The 15,680-nt window shown below is 47.8% G+C and overlaps 1 protein-coding gene across 1 annotated transcript in view; it reads right to left on the minus strand.

Moving 5' to 3' along the window:
• Positions 1–550: 550 nt before the first annotated feature.
• Positions 551–15,680, minus strand: part of LOC143775090 (uncharacterized) — a 67,150-nt gene continuing 52,020 nt past the window's right edge. Inside the window, exons 3-6 of the mRNA XM_077262929.1 lie at positions 2,225–2,314; positions 1,913–2,126; positions 1,660–1,819; positions 551–1,548 (exon numbers count right to left, since the gene is read on the minus strand). Coding sequence (XP_077119044.1) covers positions 576–1,548; positions 1,660–1,819; positions 1,913–2,126; positions 2,225–2,314 — 1,437 coding nt within the window. The 3' untranslated portion in view covers positions 551–575. The remainder of the gene's footprint in view (positions 1,549–1,659; positions 1,820–1,912; positions 2,127–2,224; positions 2,315–15,680) is intronic.

Raw genomic sequence — 15,680 nt, forward strand, 5'->3', positions numbered from 1 at the left:
GGCTATCAAGTTGAAAACAACAACTATAGACGAGGTCGTTAAAGCCTGTGTGGTGCTCCACAACTTTGTCCTTTCAAAGGAGCCCGTTTCCTTGGATGATGAAGAGTTGGAGACCACCTTGTGGGACTACCGCAGCAGCTCAGTTCGCTCTACAAGTTCAGTTACAAGGATGAGGGACCAGTTTGCCGATTATTTTGTCTCACCTGTCGGGCGGATCCCGTGGCAAGACATGATTGTGTAACCAGTTTCCCATGTGTTTTGTTTATGTAAAAAATGTGTTTCTGCCCAAAAAAAAAAAAAAAAAAAAAATGGGCCAAAAAGCATGGTTTTCTTGCTAGTAAAACCGTTTTGTTATACCTTTAAAATGTTCGGTGTTTGTTTTTATTAAAACCTTTTTTATTATATTACCTTAATAAATCCAGACACACACACAGAGTAGAATTTTATAATTTTATATTCAGAATTTTATTTTAACTCTTTTTTTTTTTTTTTTTTTTTTTGCCAACAAAAAATATTTTTTTTTAATATCAAATTTGTTTTTGAAAGATTTTGCAAAAAAAAACTAAACATCGTATTTACAAATCTTGAAACTGTTGGGTGGAGATATGAGAGGAGGAGGGGCAGGAAGGTTGGACCACGTCGATAGGTGGGGAAACCCTACTTGTTTGGGGTGCAGTGGAAGGGGGGGGTAAACCAAGAGGCTGACCAGAGGGGGGTGGTGTTGGGGTAGGGGGAAGAGAAAAGTTGAGTAAGGAAAACATTGGGGAAGTAATTTGGTCTGGGGGCCGGGATTGTTGTGGGGACTGGGTTGGGTATTGTGACTGGGTAGGGTAGTGGGACTGGGTTTGGTAATGGTGCTGGTGTGGGGATTGGGGCTGGGTTTGGTAATGGTGCTGGTGTGGGTATTGGGGCTGGGTTTGGTAATGGGGGGTATGGTGTGGAATTGGAGTGGAGGTGTGGCGAGGTGTGTGGGTAGACTCGTTAACGGCCTGCAGTAGAGCATTATGGCAGGTATTCATTACCCGCATCTGTTGCTCAAAAGATAGTTTCTCCATGGTCCTGAGCATGGAGTTAAAAAAAATATTGGCCGGATCGGGACTTACAGCTGAATGCAGCCTATCCAAGCGACTGCTGGTTTCACGGCTTGTTTCACTGATGCGTGACTGCACCATGTTGAAACCAGCAGTCACTTGCTCTCCCAAAATTTTGAAAGAGCCTTGGAAGGATGCATTCAGGTGCAAGAACTCAGGAGCATAGCTCTTTTCCTGACCCCTCTGTCGCTGCCGCCACGAACCTAATGGTGGTGTCGAGGTGGCAGGATCAGAGGGGTGGGGTAAAGGAAACGCTATCTGTTCAGCATCAGATGCGAGCAATGAAGGCTGCAATAATGCTCCACTGCTTGGGACGGATGAAGTGGAGGGGACAGAGGGGTCAGAGGAGGGGACAGAGGTGTGGGGCCTACCGACGTGGCCCTCAGTGGCGGACTCAGGAGGGATCGCTCCAGAGGGCGCAGAGGAAGATGCAGGCGCCCGGTGGCTGGAGAAGGTGCTGTGAAAGAAAAAACAAATGAAATTAATACATTGGAATGAAAAAGCCCTGACTGAAAGCAAACTAAGTAGACAGGTTAACATGGTTATTAGTGGGCTGTAGAATACTTACACTCTGCTTAGCATGGTTCGCCTCAGGAAGGAGAGGGCCTGGCCATATTTATATTTGCTCCTCTTCCTTCCTGCAGAGCCACTCGGGGCCTTCATCTCATCATTGAATTCCCTCTTAAAGCGATCCCTCAGTGACCGCCACCGCTTCCTAATCTTTCCAACTGTGAAGACAAGAATCAAAAGAAAAAACCAAAAATTGGTAAATGCAATACATTACAGTCAGCTCAAAACATCACTGGAAAGTGAATACTTACCTAGTTTGCTCTGCTGCTGAGGATGAAGGCTCTCCCGCCTTGGAAACAGGTTGCGACACACTTCGTCCCAGAGCCGACGGGTGACACCGGTATCAGCATGCCTGCGGTCAGCCATGTTCCACAGCGGCTCCCGCTCGCGAACCTCCTCGATGAGATTCTCGATATCAATGTCGTCATCATCATCATCCTCTTCTGCGGGAGCACGCTGTGAAGCCTGTGCCAAAAAAAAAAAAAAAGGAAAACAAACAAATTAGTACACTGAAACACTAAAGTACCAATAGAATACCCCTCCCCAAAAAAAAAAAAACTCACTGATAGCCGACCGCGGCGACGAGTCCGCCGACTCTGGGATTGTCTGGGAGAACCTTCAGCGGCAGCAGCAGGAGCAGCAGCAGCAGCAGCCTGAAATAAAGGAAACAAATTCTCAGTAATGTAGGCATATATTTTCTGTGTTTAGTTATGTATGAAAATCTGTTTTGTGTATGGTGCAGTGTGATGTGCGAAAAAACTGTTTCCCCACTACTTACACTTGGTTCCTCCTCCACTAGCATCTCTCCACCCGTCTCGCCCCCTTCTGACAGCTCCTCATCTGATTCAGCTTCCTGTTGAAACATAATTTATGCATGTAGTTATCCATAAAAATGTAATTTAAAGAAATTTAAAAAAAAAAAAAAAAGTTTTGTGTTAACTTACCGATACACGCTGTTGCTGTGGAGGAGGGCTGTCAGAAGAGGACATTGTTGCTCAAGCTTGCTGCGGCCCTGGTGTATCTGTAAGTTAAAAAGACACTTGCAATCTGCTCTACACATTGAAGTAGCAGATTTGGGGTCTTCAAAACTTACTTGAAAAGATTGGTGGCTGTGGTCCTGGTTGGTTGGGACTAGAGGCGGCTTGCTGCGACTGTGGTCCTGGTTGGGACTAGAGGCGGCTTGCTGCGGCTGTGGTCCTGGTGTATCTGTAAGTTAAAAAGACACTTGCAATCTGCTCTACACATTGAAGTAGCAGATTTGGGGTCTTCAAAACTTACTTGAAAAGATTGGTGGCTGTGGTCCTGGTTGGTTGGGACTAGAGGCGGCTTGCTGCGACTGTGGTCCTGGTTGGGACTAGAGGCGGCTTGCTGCGGCTGTGGTCCTGGTGTATCTGTAAGTTAAAAAGACACTTGCAATCTGCTCTACACATTGAAGTAGCAGATTTGGGGTCTTCAAAACTTACTTGAAAAGATTGGTGGCTGTGGTCCTGGTTGGTTGGGACTAGAGGCGGCTTGCTGCGACTGTGGTCCTGGTTGGGACTAGAGGCGGCTTGCTGCGGCTGTGGTCCTGGTGTATCTGTAAGTTAAAAAGACACTTGCAATCTGCTCTACACATTGAAGTAGCAGATTTGGGGTCTTCAAAACTTACTTGAAAAGATTGGTGGCTGTGGTCCTGGTTGGTTGGGACTAGAGGCGGCTTGCTGCGACTGTGGTCCTGGTTGGGACTAGAGGCGGCTTGCTGCGGCTGTGGTCCTGGTGTATCTGTAAGTTAAAAAGACACTTGCAATCTGCTCTACACATTGAAGTAGCAGATTTGGGGTCTTCAAAACTTACTTGAAAAGATTGGTGGCTGTGGTCCTGGTTGGTTGGGACTAGAGGCGGCTTGCTGCGACTGTGGTCCTGGTTGGGACTAGAGGCGGCTTGCTGCGGCTGTGGTCCTGGTGTATCTGTAAGTTAAAAAGACACTTGCAATCTGCTCTACACATTGAAGTAGCAGATTTGGGGTCTTCAAAACTTACTTGAAAAGATTGGTGGCTGTGGTCCTGGTTGGTTGGGACTAGAGGCGGCTTGCTGCGACTGTGGTCCTGGTTGGGACTAGAGGCGGCTTGCTGCGGCTGTGGTCCTGGTGTATCTGTAAGTTAAAAAGACACTTGCAATCTGCTCTACACATTGAAGTAGCAGATTTGGGGTCTTCAAAACTTACTTGAAAAGATTGGTGGCTGTGGTCCTGGTTGGTTGGGACTAGAGGCGGCTTGCTGCGACTGTGGTCCTGGTTGGGACTAGAGGCGGCTTGCTGCGGCTGTGGTCCTGGTGTATCTGTAAGTTAAAAAGACACTTGCAATCTGCTCTACACATTGAAGTAGCAGATTTGGGGTCTTCAAAACTTACTTGAAAAGATTGGTGGCTGTGGTCCTGGTTGGTTGGGACTAGAGGCGGCTTGCTGCGACTGTGGTCCTGGTTGGGACTAGAGGCGGCTTGCTGCGGCTGTGGTCCTGGTGTATCTGTAAGTTAAAAAGACACTTGCAATCTGCTCTACACATTGAAGTAGCAGATTTGGGGTCTTCAAAACTTACTTGAAAAGATTGGTGGCTGTGGTCCTGGTTGGTTGGGACTAGAGGCGGCTTGCTGCGACTGTGGTCCTGGTTGGGACTAGAGGCGGCTTGCTGCGGCTGTGGTCCTGGTGTATCTGTAAGTTAAAAAGACACTTGCAATCTGCTCTACACATTGAAGTAGCAGATTTGGGGTCTTCAAAACTTACTTGAAAAGATTGGTGGCTGTGGTCCTGGTTGGTTGGGACTAGAGGCGGCTTGCTGCGACTGTGGTCCTGGTTGGGACTAGAGGCGGCTTGCTGCGGCTGTGGTCCTGGTGTATCTGTAAGTTAAAAAGACACTTGCAATCTGCTCTACACATTGAAGTAGCAGATTTGGGGTCTTCAAAACTTACTTGAAAAGATTGGTGGCTGTGGTCCTGGTTGGTTGGGACTAGAGGCGGCTTGCTGCGACTGTGGTCCTGGTTGGGACTAGAGGCGGCTTGCTGCGGCTGTGGTCCTGGTGTATCTGTAAGTTAAAAAGACACTTGCAATCTGCTCTACACATTGAAGTAGCAGATTTGGGGTCTTCAAAACTTACTTGAAAAGATTGGTGGCTGTGGTCCTGGTTGGTTGGGACTAGAGGCGGCTTGCTGCGACTGTGGTCCTGGTTGGGACTAGAGGCGGCTTGCTGCGGCTGTGGTCCTGGTGTATCTGTAAGTTAAAAAGACACTTGCAATCTGCTCTACACATTGAAGTAGCAGATTTGGGGTCTTCAAAACTTACTTGAAAAGATTGGTGGCTGTGGTCCTGGTTGGTTGGGACTAGAGGCGGCTTGCTGCGACTGTGGTCCTGGTTGGGACTAGAGGCGGCTTGCTGCGGCTGTGGTCCTGGTGTATCTGTAAGTTAAAAAGACACTTGCAATCTGCTCTACACATTGAAGTAGCAGATTTGGGGTCTTCAAAACTTACTTGAAAAGATTGGTGGCTGTGGTCCTGGTTGGTTGGGACTAGAGGCGGCTTGCTGCGACTGTGGTCCTGGTTGGGACTAGAGGCGGCTTGCTGCGGCTGTGGTCCTGGTGTATCTGTAAGTTAAAAAGACACTTGCAATCTGCTCTACACATTGAAGTAGCAGATTTGGGGTCTTCAAAACTTACTTGAAAAGATTGGTGGCTGTGGTCCTGGTTGGTTGGGACTAGAGGCGGCTTGCTGCGACTGTGGTCCTGGTTGGGACTAGAGGCGGCTTGCTGCGGCTGTGGTCCTGGTGTATCTGTAAGTTAAAAAGACACTTGCAATCTGCTCTACACATTGAAGTAGCAGATTTGGGGTCTTCAAAACTTACTTGAAAAGATTGGTGGCTGTGGTCCTGGTTGGTTGGGACTAGAGGCGGCTTGCTGCGACTGTGGTCCTGGTTGGGACTAGAGGCGGCTTGCTGCGGCTGTGGTCCTGGTGTATCTGTAAGTTAAAAAGACACTTGCAATCTGCTCTACACATTGAAGTAGCAGATTTGGGGTCTTCAAAACTTACTTGAAAAGATTGGTGGCTGTGGTCCTGGTTGGTTGGGACTAGAGGCGGCTTGCTGCGACTGTGGTCCTGGTTGGGACTAGAGGCGGCTTGCTGCGGCTGTGGTCCTGGTGTATCTGTAAGTTAAAAAGACACTTGCAATCTGCTCTACACATTGAAGTAGCAGATTTGGGGTCTTCAAAACTTACTTGAAAAGATTGGTGGCTGTGGTCCTGGTTGGTTGGGACTAGAGGCGGCTTGCTGCGACTGTGGTCCTGGTTGGGACTAGAGGCGGCTTGCTGCGGCTGTGGTCCTGGTGTATCTGTAAGTTAAAAAGACACTTGCAATCTGCTCTACACATTGAAGTAGCAGATTTGGGGTCTTCAAAACTTACTTCTAGCACTTTAGCTGTGTCCTGGTGGGCAGCGGCTGTGTCCTGGTGGGCAGCGGTCCTGGTTTATCTGTTAATATGTATAATGGATCTATAGTTAGACCACCCCCTGAACTAGGTAATGCTCAATGATAAACACCCTACTAAAATGATGTCAGAAATGTTCATACAGGTGAACACCAAAACCCCCCCAAAAAGTGGCACGTTATACCATTCATTTCCATGTCCCATAAAATAAATTTTTTTAATTTTAACACCAAGAAAAAATATATTTGACACATTTTATGTGAAAAAAATAACCTCCCCCCCCCCCCCCCCCCCAAAAAAAAAATAAAAATTTACAGGTTAACCTTTATTAAAAAAATTAGCCCTCAACCAACCCTGTATTGCATGTGTAACCATTGGTACATACACCAGTTTTAAATTTACCTTTATGAAATAATACTACGGACATTTTTTTAATAAACATTTTATTATAATTTTTTTTTCACTCTTTTTTTTTTTTTAAAATCACAATTAGGAGCTGACATGCTCTTTATTTTAAATACAAGTACTTCAACTGCAAATGGTTATAACTGTAATTTTAAAAAAATCAACACTTTTATTAAATAGAAAAAACCCACACTCACATTCAAACCACAAGCTGCAGACCGCTAGACTTTTTTAAAAAACACATCAGATTTAAAAAAAAAAAAAAATAAAACCACATGCTGCACAGACCACTATACAGTCAATACATCAGAAAAAGGCAAATAACCAATTACAGCATGGACAAATGCACATGCAATCAACAAGACGCACACAAAAAACATGCCTGGTATGTGTCCACATTCAGGATCGCATCAGAATTTGGTCAGGATTTTCCATCAGTATTTGTAAGCCAAAACCAGGAGTGTAAAAATTAGGTAAAGTATAACACGAAAAAAGGCATACTTTTGCTTTTATCACCCACTCCTAGTTTTGGCGTACAAATACTGATGGAAAATCCTGACCACACCCTGATGCAATCCTGCACATGGACACATACCCTCCCACATGAACAGGCATAAAATTGGCAAAGGCATAATATGGTGCAGGCACATGATACAAAAGCACACAGCCGTACAAAAATACACACATGCACGCACATAGCTTTAGGCAAATACACATATGTACAACAAAGGCAGAAAGGTGAACCCAATCAGAAGACGCATACACACACACACACACACATACAAAAGGCTGACAATCCTTTGGCTGAAGCTGCAGGTCTTCACAGTGGCTGGCATCATGGTGGATCTGGACTCTAGCATGGCACTGGCTGGTGCAGGACGATGGCAGGCCTCAGGTTCTCTTCAGGTTTTAAGCTCTTTCAGTAGTCAGTACCTCATATACACACACAAATGCACAGGCACACAGATGCACACAAAAATTGCAATACTCACACTGGCTCTATGGTGGCTGGAGTCTTGTGGCTGGAGTCCCGTGGCTGGCTCCTTCCTGTGGCTGGCTCCTGTGTCAGGCTGTGGTCTTGTGGCTGAGGTCTTATGGCTGGAGTCCTGTGGCTGGCTCCTTCCTGTGGCTGGCTCCTTCCAGTGGCTGGCTCCTGTGTCAGGCTGGGGTCTTGTGGCTGGGGTCTTGCTGGCAGTCTTCTCCTCTCTGGGTCTTGCAGGCATATGTGGGGTTGAAGGCCCAGGCCAGGTTTATATAGATTTGGGGGTGTCTGGCCAATTGGCAACAAAATCCAGCTTCTGAGCATGCTCAGTGTAAAAAAAACGTATTGCAGCGCTGTATTGCGTCGTACGACGTGTCCCGACGCATCCGTCACTCATAGGCTTCCATTGCAGCCAACGACGTATGCCGCAGGATGCGTCGCGACACGTTTTTTAGGCGGAGACAAAAAACGTTACAATCTACGTTTTTTTGAGACGACGTGTCGCCAAATTTCGACGCATCCGTCGTAAAACGTACACGACGTATGCCAATCCGTCGCCATACGTCGCCAATACAAGTCTATGGGAAAAAAACGCATCCAGCAAAAAGTTTTGCTGGATGCGTTTTTTCTGAAAAAAGACGTTTTGAAACGTAATGCAGTTAACGCTAGTGTGAAAGTAGCCTAAGGCCGCCTAATGCAGCCATCCGAAGTATCTCCCACGGCAGCTGCATTCTGCCGCCCCCGGACTGGTAGTCGGCAGTTCCCTGAGCCGGCTGTCAAGATTGCTGGGAGATTTATCATGTGGGGAGGATTTATTCTGTGAGGAGGATTCTGTGGGGGAAGATTTACTCTGTGGGTGGATTTATTCTGCGAGGGAAAGATTTATTCTGCGAGGGAAAGATTTATTCTGTGTGGAGAGATTTACTCTGTGGGTGGATTTATTCTGTTGTGGGGGGAAGATTTATTCTGTGGGGGGGAAGATTTATTCTGTAGGGGGGAAGATTTATTCTGTGGGGGGGAAGATTTATTCTGTGAGGAGGATTCTGTGGGGGGAGATTTACGCTGAGGGTGGAATTATTCTGTGTGGGGGAGGATTTATTTTGTGAAGGAAAGATTTACTCTGTGGGTGGATTTTTTCTGTGGAGGGATGATTTATTCTCTAAGGATTCTATGGGGGGGATTTATTTTGTAAGGGGATTTATTCTGTGGGGGGAATATTTATTCTGTCAGGGGGATGATTTATTCTGTGGGGGGTGAAGATTTATTCTGTGAGTAGGATTCTGTGGGGGAGGATTTATTCTGTAGGTGAGATTTATTCTGTAGGAGAAAATTATTCTGTGAGGAGGATTTAATCTGTGAGGATTTATTCTGTGGGGGAAGATTTAGTGTAACGGGGGAAGATTTGAGGACACAAGTTTGGGTTGCAAGGGAATAACAGGTGCAGACACAATATGGAAAATGGTAAAGATTTGAGGGGCAAGTGGGGAGATGGGGACATGTATGAGGAAACAGTATGGGGGGTGGGATGAGTGCATTCACGGTATGGTGATTGGGAGAGATAGGTGCAGACACAGTATGGGAAGGGGGTGATGATTGCAGACTGTATGGGGAGTTAGAGGGATTTGTGAGGCAACAGAATGGTTAGCAGGGGGAGATGTGAGAGGAGCCAGCATAAGGAGGCAAGGGGAAATGTATGAGGAGTAGTGATGAGCGAGTGTACTCGTTGCTCGAGTTTTTTAGAGCACGCTTGGGTGGTTTCTGAGTATTTATGACTGCTCTGAGATTTATTTTTCATCGCCTCAGCTGAATGATTTACAGTTACTAGCCTGCTTGATTACATGTGAGGATTCCCTAGCAACCAGGCAACCCCCACATGTACTCAGCCTGGCTAATAGCTGTAAATCATTCAGCTGCGGTGATGAAAACAGGGGCGGATTATCAGAGGGTCAATATGGGCGGTAGCCCAGGGCCCAGTGGTGTGGGGGGGCCCTGGGCTACCGCACAGATTGACCTTCTGATAATCCGCCCCAGTGTGACTGTGAATGCCGGCATTTATGTGCCCCCGGACCCGGTGGGCAGAGAGAGGGGGCCCGCATCGGGCCCCTTCTCATCTGCTCACTGGGCCCCTTCCGGCGCTGCGGTGGTTTCCTATTGACGTGCGGGCGCGTGCCCGCACGTCAATCGTTAACAACAGCCGCCAGCCAATTAGAGGCTGGCAGCTGAAGTCGGCCGCAGCGCACACGTCGCCGGCGTCTGACGTCATTGTCAGTCGCCGACGAGTGTGCGCTGCTGGAGGGAGCTCGCCGCCTGGAGCCCTGGTCAGGTGAGGAGACTCTGTTTTTTTTTGTTTGTTTTTTTTATAAGCTAATGGTGGACACACTGGGAGCAATGCTGGAGGACACACTGGGGCAATGCTGGAGACACTGGGGCAATGCTGGATACACAGGGGCAGATTGCTGGACACACTGGGGGCAATGCTGGAGAAACTGGGGCAGATTGCTGGACACACTGGGGGCAATGCTGGAGACACTGGGGCAGATTGCTAGAGACACTGGGGCAGATTGCTGGACACACTGGGGGCAATGCTGGAGGACACACTGGGGCAATGCTAGAGACACTGGGGCAGATTGCTGGACACACTGGGGGCAATGCTGGAGACACCGGGGGGCAGATTGCTGTACACACTGGGGCAATGCTGGAGGACACACTGGGGCAGATTGCTGGAGACACGGGCAGATTGCTGGAGACACTGGGGCAATGCTGGAGAGTGGAGACACTGGGGCAGATTGCTGGACACACGGGGCAATGCTGGAGGACACACTGGGGCAGATGATTGCTGGAGACACTGGGGCAATGCTGGAGACACTGGGGCAATGCTGGAGACACTGGGGCAATGCTGGAGGACACATTGGGGCAATGCTGGAGGACACATTGGGGCAATGCTGGAGGACACACTGGGGCAGATTGCTGGAGACACTGGGGGCAATGCTGGAGACACTGGGGCAGATTGCTGGAGACACTGGGGCAGATTGCTGGACACACTGGGGCAATGCTGGAGACACTGGGACAGATTGCTGGACACACTGGGGGCAATGCTGGAGGACACACTGGGGCAATGCTGGATACACTGGGGCAGATTGCTGGACACACTGGGGCAGATTGCTGGACACACTGGGGCAATGCTGGACGACACACTGGGGCAGATTGCTGGAGACACTGGGGGCAATGCTGGAGACACTGGGGCAGATTGCTGGAGACACTGGGGCAGATTGCTGGACACACTGGGGCAGATTGCTGGACACACTGGGGCAGATTGCTGGAAACACTGGGGGCAATGCTGGAGGACACACTGGGGCAATGCTGGATACACTGGGGCAGATTGCTGGACACACTGGGGCAACGCTGGAGGACACACTGGGGCAGATTGCTGGAAACACAGGGGCAGATTGCTGGAGACACTGGGGCAGATTGCTGGAGACACTGGGGCAATGCTGGAGAGTGGAGACACTGGGGCAGATTGCTGGACACACTGGGGGCAATGCTGGAGACACTGGGGCAGATTGCTGGACACACTGGGGCAGATTGCTGGACACACTGACGGCAATGCTGGACATACTGGGGCAGATTGCTGGACACACTAGGGGTAATATGCTGGAGACACGGGCAGATTGCTGGACTGTTGTGAATTCCGTTCTTGGGCTCCATCCTGTGGTTGCGAATGGTATTTTTGGGAGTTCTGCTCTTGGGCTCCCTCTGGTGGTTTCAAGTGGAACTTAGCAGCTGCGTTCACTAATCGGTTTCCTGGCCTTGTTATTTAACTGGGCTTTTGGCTTTAGTGGATGCCAGCTGTCAAAGTATTTCCTGTGGATTCAGTCCATTCCTAGAAGTTCTCTGTTGGCCAGTCCATTTTCAGCTTAAGATAAGTCTGCTACTTTTTGGGTGTTTCCCTGCTTATGACCTTCTGTTCAGTTCAATTTATGTCTTTTTTGTCCAGCTTGTCATTATGAAATGTTTCGGCTAGTTGGAAGCTCTGGGGTCGCAGATTTGCCCCTCCACACCGTGAGTCGGTGTGGTGGTTATTTTTGTAAACTCTGCGTGGACTTTTAGTTTTTATACTGACCGCACAGCAACCTATCCTATCTCTGTCTATTTAGATAGTATTGGCCTCCTTTGCTAAAAAATCTAGTTTCATTTCTGAGTTTGTCATTTCCCTCTCCACTCACCGTCAATATTTGTGGGGGGCTATCTTCCTTTGGGGGTTTCTCTGAGGCAAGATAGCTTTCCGTTTCCATCTTTAGGGGTAGCTAGTTCTTAGGCTGTGCAGAGGCGTCTAGGCAGAGGTAGGTACGCTCCACGGCTATTTCTAGTGTTGGTGTTAGGAGTAGGGATTGCGGTCAGTAAAGTTACCACCTCCTCAGAGCTAGTCCTATTTTTGTTTTACCCACCAGGTCATTTCAGTGCTGCTCCGTAGTGAGTCCATGATTGGTTTTGCCCACCAGGTCATCTCAGTACCGCTCCGTACCCACCAGGTCATAACAGTACAGCTGGCCCACAATGTGTTAAATGCATCTCAAAAGAGGGAAGAGAAAGTTCTGAGTCATTTTTTTTTTGTTTTTGTTTGTGTTGCTTGTTTTGTCCTTTTTTTTCCCCTTGATTTTTGGATGGTGCAGGAGCTTGGTGCTGATATGGAGGTTCAGGGTCTGTCTGCGCGTGTTGATCATCTCGCTGCAAGGGTACAGAGTATCCAAGACTATGTTGTTCAAACTCCTGTTTCTGAGCCTAGAATTCCTATTCCTGATTTGTTTTCTGGGGATAGATCTAGGTTTTTGAATTTTAAAAATAATTGCAGATTATTTTTTGCTCTGAGACCCCGTTCCTCTGGTGACCCCATTCAGCAGGTGAAGATTGTTATTTCTCTGCTGCGTGGCGACCCGCAGGACTGGGCATTCTCCCTTGAGCCAGGGAATCCTGCATTGCTCAATATAGATTCGTTTTTTCAAGCACTTGGACTGCTTTATGACGAACCCAATTCTGTGGATCAGGCAGAAAAAATTTTGCTGGCTCTGTGTCAGGGTCAGGAAGCAGTAGCGATATATTGTCAGAAATTTAGAAAGTGGTCTGTGCTTACAAAATGGAATGAGGATGCCCTGGCGGCTATTTTCAGAAAGGGTCTTTCTGAAGCTCTTAAAGATGTTATGGTGGGGTTTCCCACGCCTGCTGGTTTGAACGAATCAATGTCTCTGGCCATTCAGATTGATCGGCGCTTACGTGAACGTAAGGAGGTGCACCATATGGCGGTGTCCTCTGGGCAGAGTTCTGAGCCTATGCAATGCGATAGAGTTTTGACGAGAGCAGAACGGCAGGAGTTCAGACGTCAGAATGGGCTGTGTTTTTACTGTGGTGACGCTACTCATGCTATCTGTGACTGCCCGAAGCGAACTAAGAGGGTTGCTAGGTCGGTTACCATCAGTACTTTACAGCCTAAATTTCTCTTGTCTGTTACCCTGATTTGCTCATTGTCGTCCTTTTCTGTAATGGCATTTGTGGATTCTGGCGCTGCCCTGAACTTAATGGACCTGGAATTTGCCAAGCGCTGTGGTTTTTCCTTGGAGCCGTTGCAGAGTCCTATTCCCTTGAGGGGGATTGATGCTACGCCATTGGCCAAGAATAAACCTCAGTACTGGACACAGTTAGCCATGTACATGGCTCCAGCACATAAGGAAAATATTCGCTTTTTGGTGTTGCATAATTTGCATGATGTGGTTGTGCTGGGGTTTCCATGGTTACAGGTACATAATCCAGTGCTGGATTGGAAATCCATGTCCGTGACTAGTTGGGGTTGTCAAGGGATACATAGTGACATTCCTCTGATGTCAATTTCCTCGTCCCCTTCTTCTGAAGTTCCTGAGTTTTTGTCAGATTTCCAGGATATATTTGAGGAGCCTAAATCCAGTCCTTTGCCTCCTCATAGGGACTGTGATTGCGCTATTAATTTGATTCCGGGCTGTAAGTTCCCTAAGGGTCGACTTTTCAATCTGTCTGTGCCAGAGCATGCCGCTATGCGGACTTATGTAAAAGAGTCCTTGGAGAAGGGGCATATTCGCCCGTCGTCGTCACCGTTGGGAGCGGGATTCTTTTTTGTTGCCAAGAAGGATGGCTCCTTGAGGCCCTGTATAGATTCGGATCAAAGGGGCTAGCTGGTTTACCAAGATTGACCTTCGAGGGGCGTATAATCTGGTTCGCATCAAACAGGGTGATGAATGGAAAACAGCATTTAATACGCCCGAAGGCTATTTTGAATATCTTGTGATGCCTTTCGGGCTCTCTAATGCTCCATCTGTGTTTCAGTCCTTTATGCATGATATTTTCCGGGAGTATTTGGATAAATTTATGATTGTATATTTGGATGATATTTTGTTTTTTTCCGATGATTGGGAGACTCATGTGAAGCAGGTCAGGATGATATTTCAGATTCTTCGTGCTAATACACTGTTTGTGAAGGGGTCTAAGTGCCTTTTTGGAGTTCAGAAGGTTTCTTTTCTGGGGTTCATTTTTTCTCCCTCGGCTATTGAAATGGACCCTGTTAAGGTCCAGGCTATTTATGATTGGACTCAGCCCACATCTGTGAAGAGCCTTCAGAAATTTTTGGGCTTTGCTAATTTTTATCGCCGCTTCATTGCTAATTTTTCTACTGTGGTTAAACCTTTGACCAAGAAAGGTGCAGATGTGGTGAATTGGTCCTCTGCGGCTGTGGAGGCCTTTCAGGAGCTTAAGCGTAGTTTTACTTCTGCCCCTGTGTTGCGTCAGCCAGATGTTTCTCTCCCTTTTCAGGTTGAGGTTGATGCTTCTGAGATTGGGGCAGGAGCTGTTCTGTCTCAGAGAAGCTCTGATGGCTCTGTGTTGAAGCCGTGTGCTTTCTTCTCCAGAAAGTTTTCGCCTGCTGAGCGTAATTATGATGTCGGCAATCGGGAGTTGTTGGCTATGAAGTGGGCATTCGAGGAGTGGCGACATTGGCTTGAGGGAGCCAAGCATCGTGTTGTGGTCTTGACCGACCATAAGAATCTGATTTACCTTGAGTCGGCCAAGCGCTCGAATCCTAGACAGGCTCGGTGGTCTTTGTTTTTCTCCCGATTTGATTTTGTGGTCTCGTATCTTCCGGGATCTAAGAATGTGAAAGCTGATGCCTTGTCTAGGAGTTTTTTGCCTGATTCTCCTGGAGTCCGTGAGCCGGCTGGTATTCTCAAAGAGGGGGTGATTCTTTCTGCTATCTCCCCTGATTTGCGGTGGGTGCTTCAGGAGTTTCAGGCTGATAGACCCGACCGCTGTCCTGTGGGGAAATTGTTTGTTCCTGATAGATGGACTAATAAGGTGATTTCTGAGATCCATTGTTCGGTGTTGGCTGGTCATCCTGGGATCTTTGGAACCAGAGATTTGGTTGCCAGGTCCTTTTGGTGGCCTTCTTTGTCACGGGATGTGCGTTCCTTCATGCAGTCCTGTGGAATTTGTGCTCGGGCTAAGCCCTGCTGTTGTCGTGCTAGTGGGTTGCTTTTGCCCTTGCCTATCCCTGAGAGGCCCTGGACGCATATTTCCATGGATTTTATTTCCGATCTTCCTGTGTCTCAGACGATGTCTGTCATCTGGGTGGTTTGTGACCGGTTTTCTAAAATGGTCCATTTGGTACCTTTGCCTAAGTTGCCTTCCTCCTCTGATTTGGTTCCTTTGTTTTTCCAGCATGTGGTTCGTTTGCATGGTTGTTGTGAATTTGGTTCCTGGGCTCCCCCGGTGGTTTCTGGTGGTACTGCACTTGTGTGCTTCATCTCCTCTGTTCACCTGTTTCCATCAGGATGTGGGAGTTTTCTATTTAACCTTGCTCCTCAGTCATTTCTATGCCGGCCAACAATGTTACCAGAAGCCTTTCTGTTGCATGTTCCTGCTCCTAGACTACTATCAGCTAAGTTGGACTTGTAGTCCTAAGTTTGTTTTGCATTTTTGTTCCAGTTCTCTGTGATTGTTTATTTCTGAGGCTGGAAGCTCTTGTGAGCTGAAATTGCCACTCTGGTGTCATGATTTGATATTAGAGTCTTAAAGTAATTTCAGGATGGTGTTTTGAAAGGGTTTTCAGCTGACTGTGAAGTTCCCTTTTCTGTCTTCCTACTATCTAGTAAGCGGACCTCAATTTGCTAAA

This window comes from Ranitomeya variabilis, chromosome 5 (genome assembly GCF_051348905.1).
Source record: "Ranitomeya variabilis isolate aRanVar5 chromosome 5, aRanVar5.hap1, whole genome shotgun sequence".
Lineage (NCBI taxonomy): Eukaryota > Metazoa > Chordata > Amphibia > Anura > Dendrobatidae > Ranitomeya > Ranitomeya variabilis.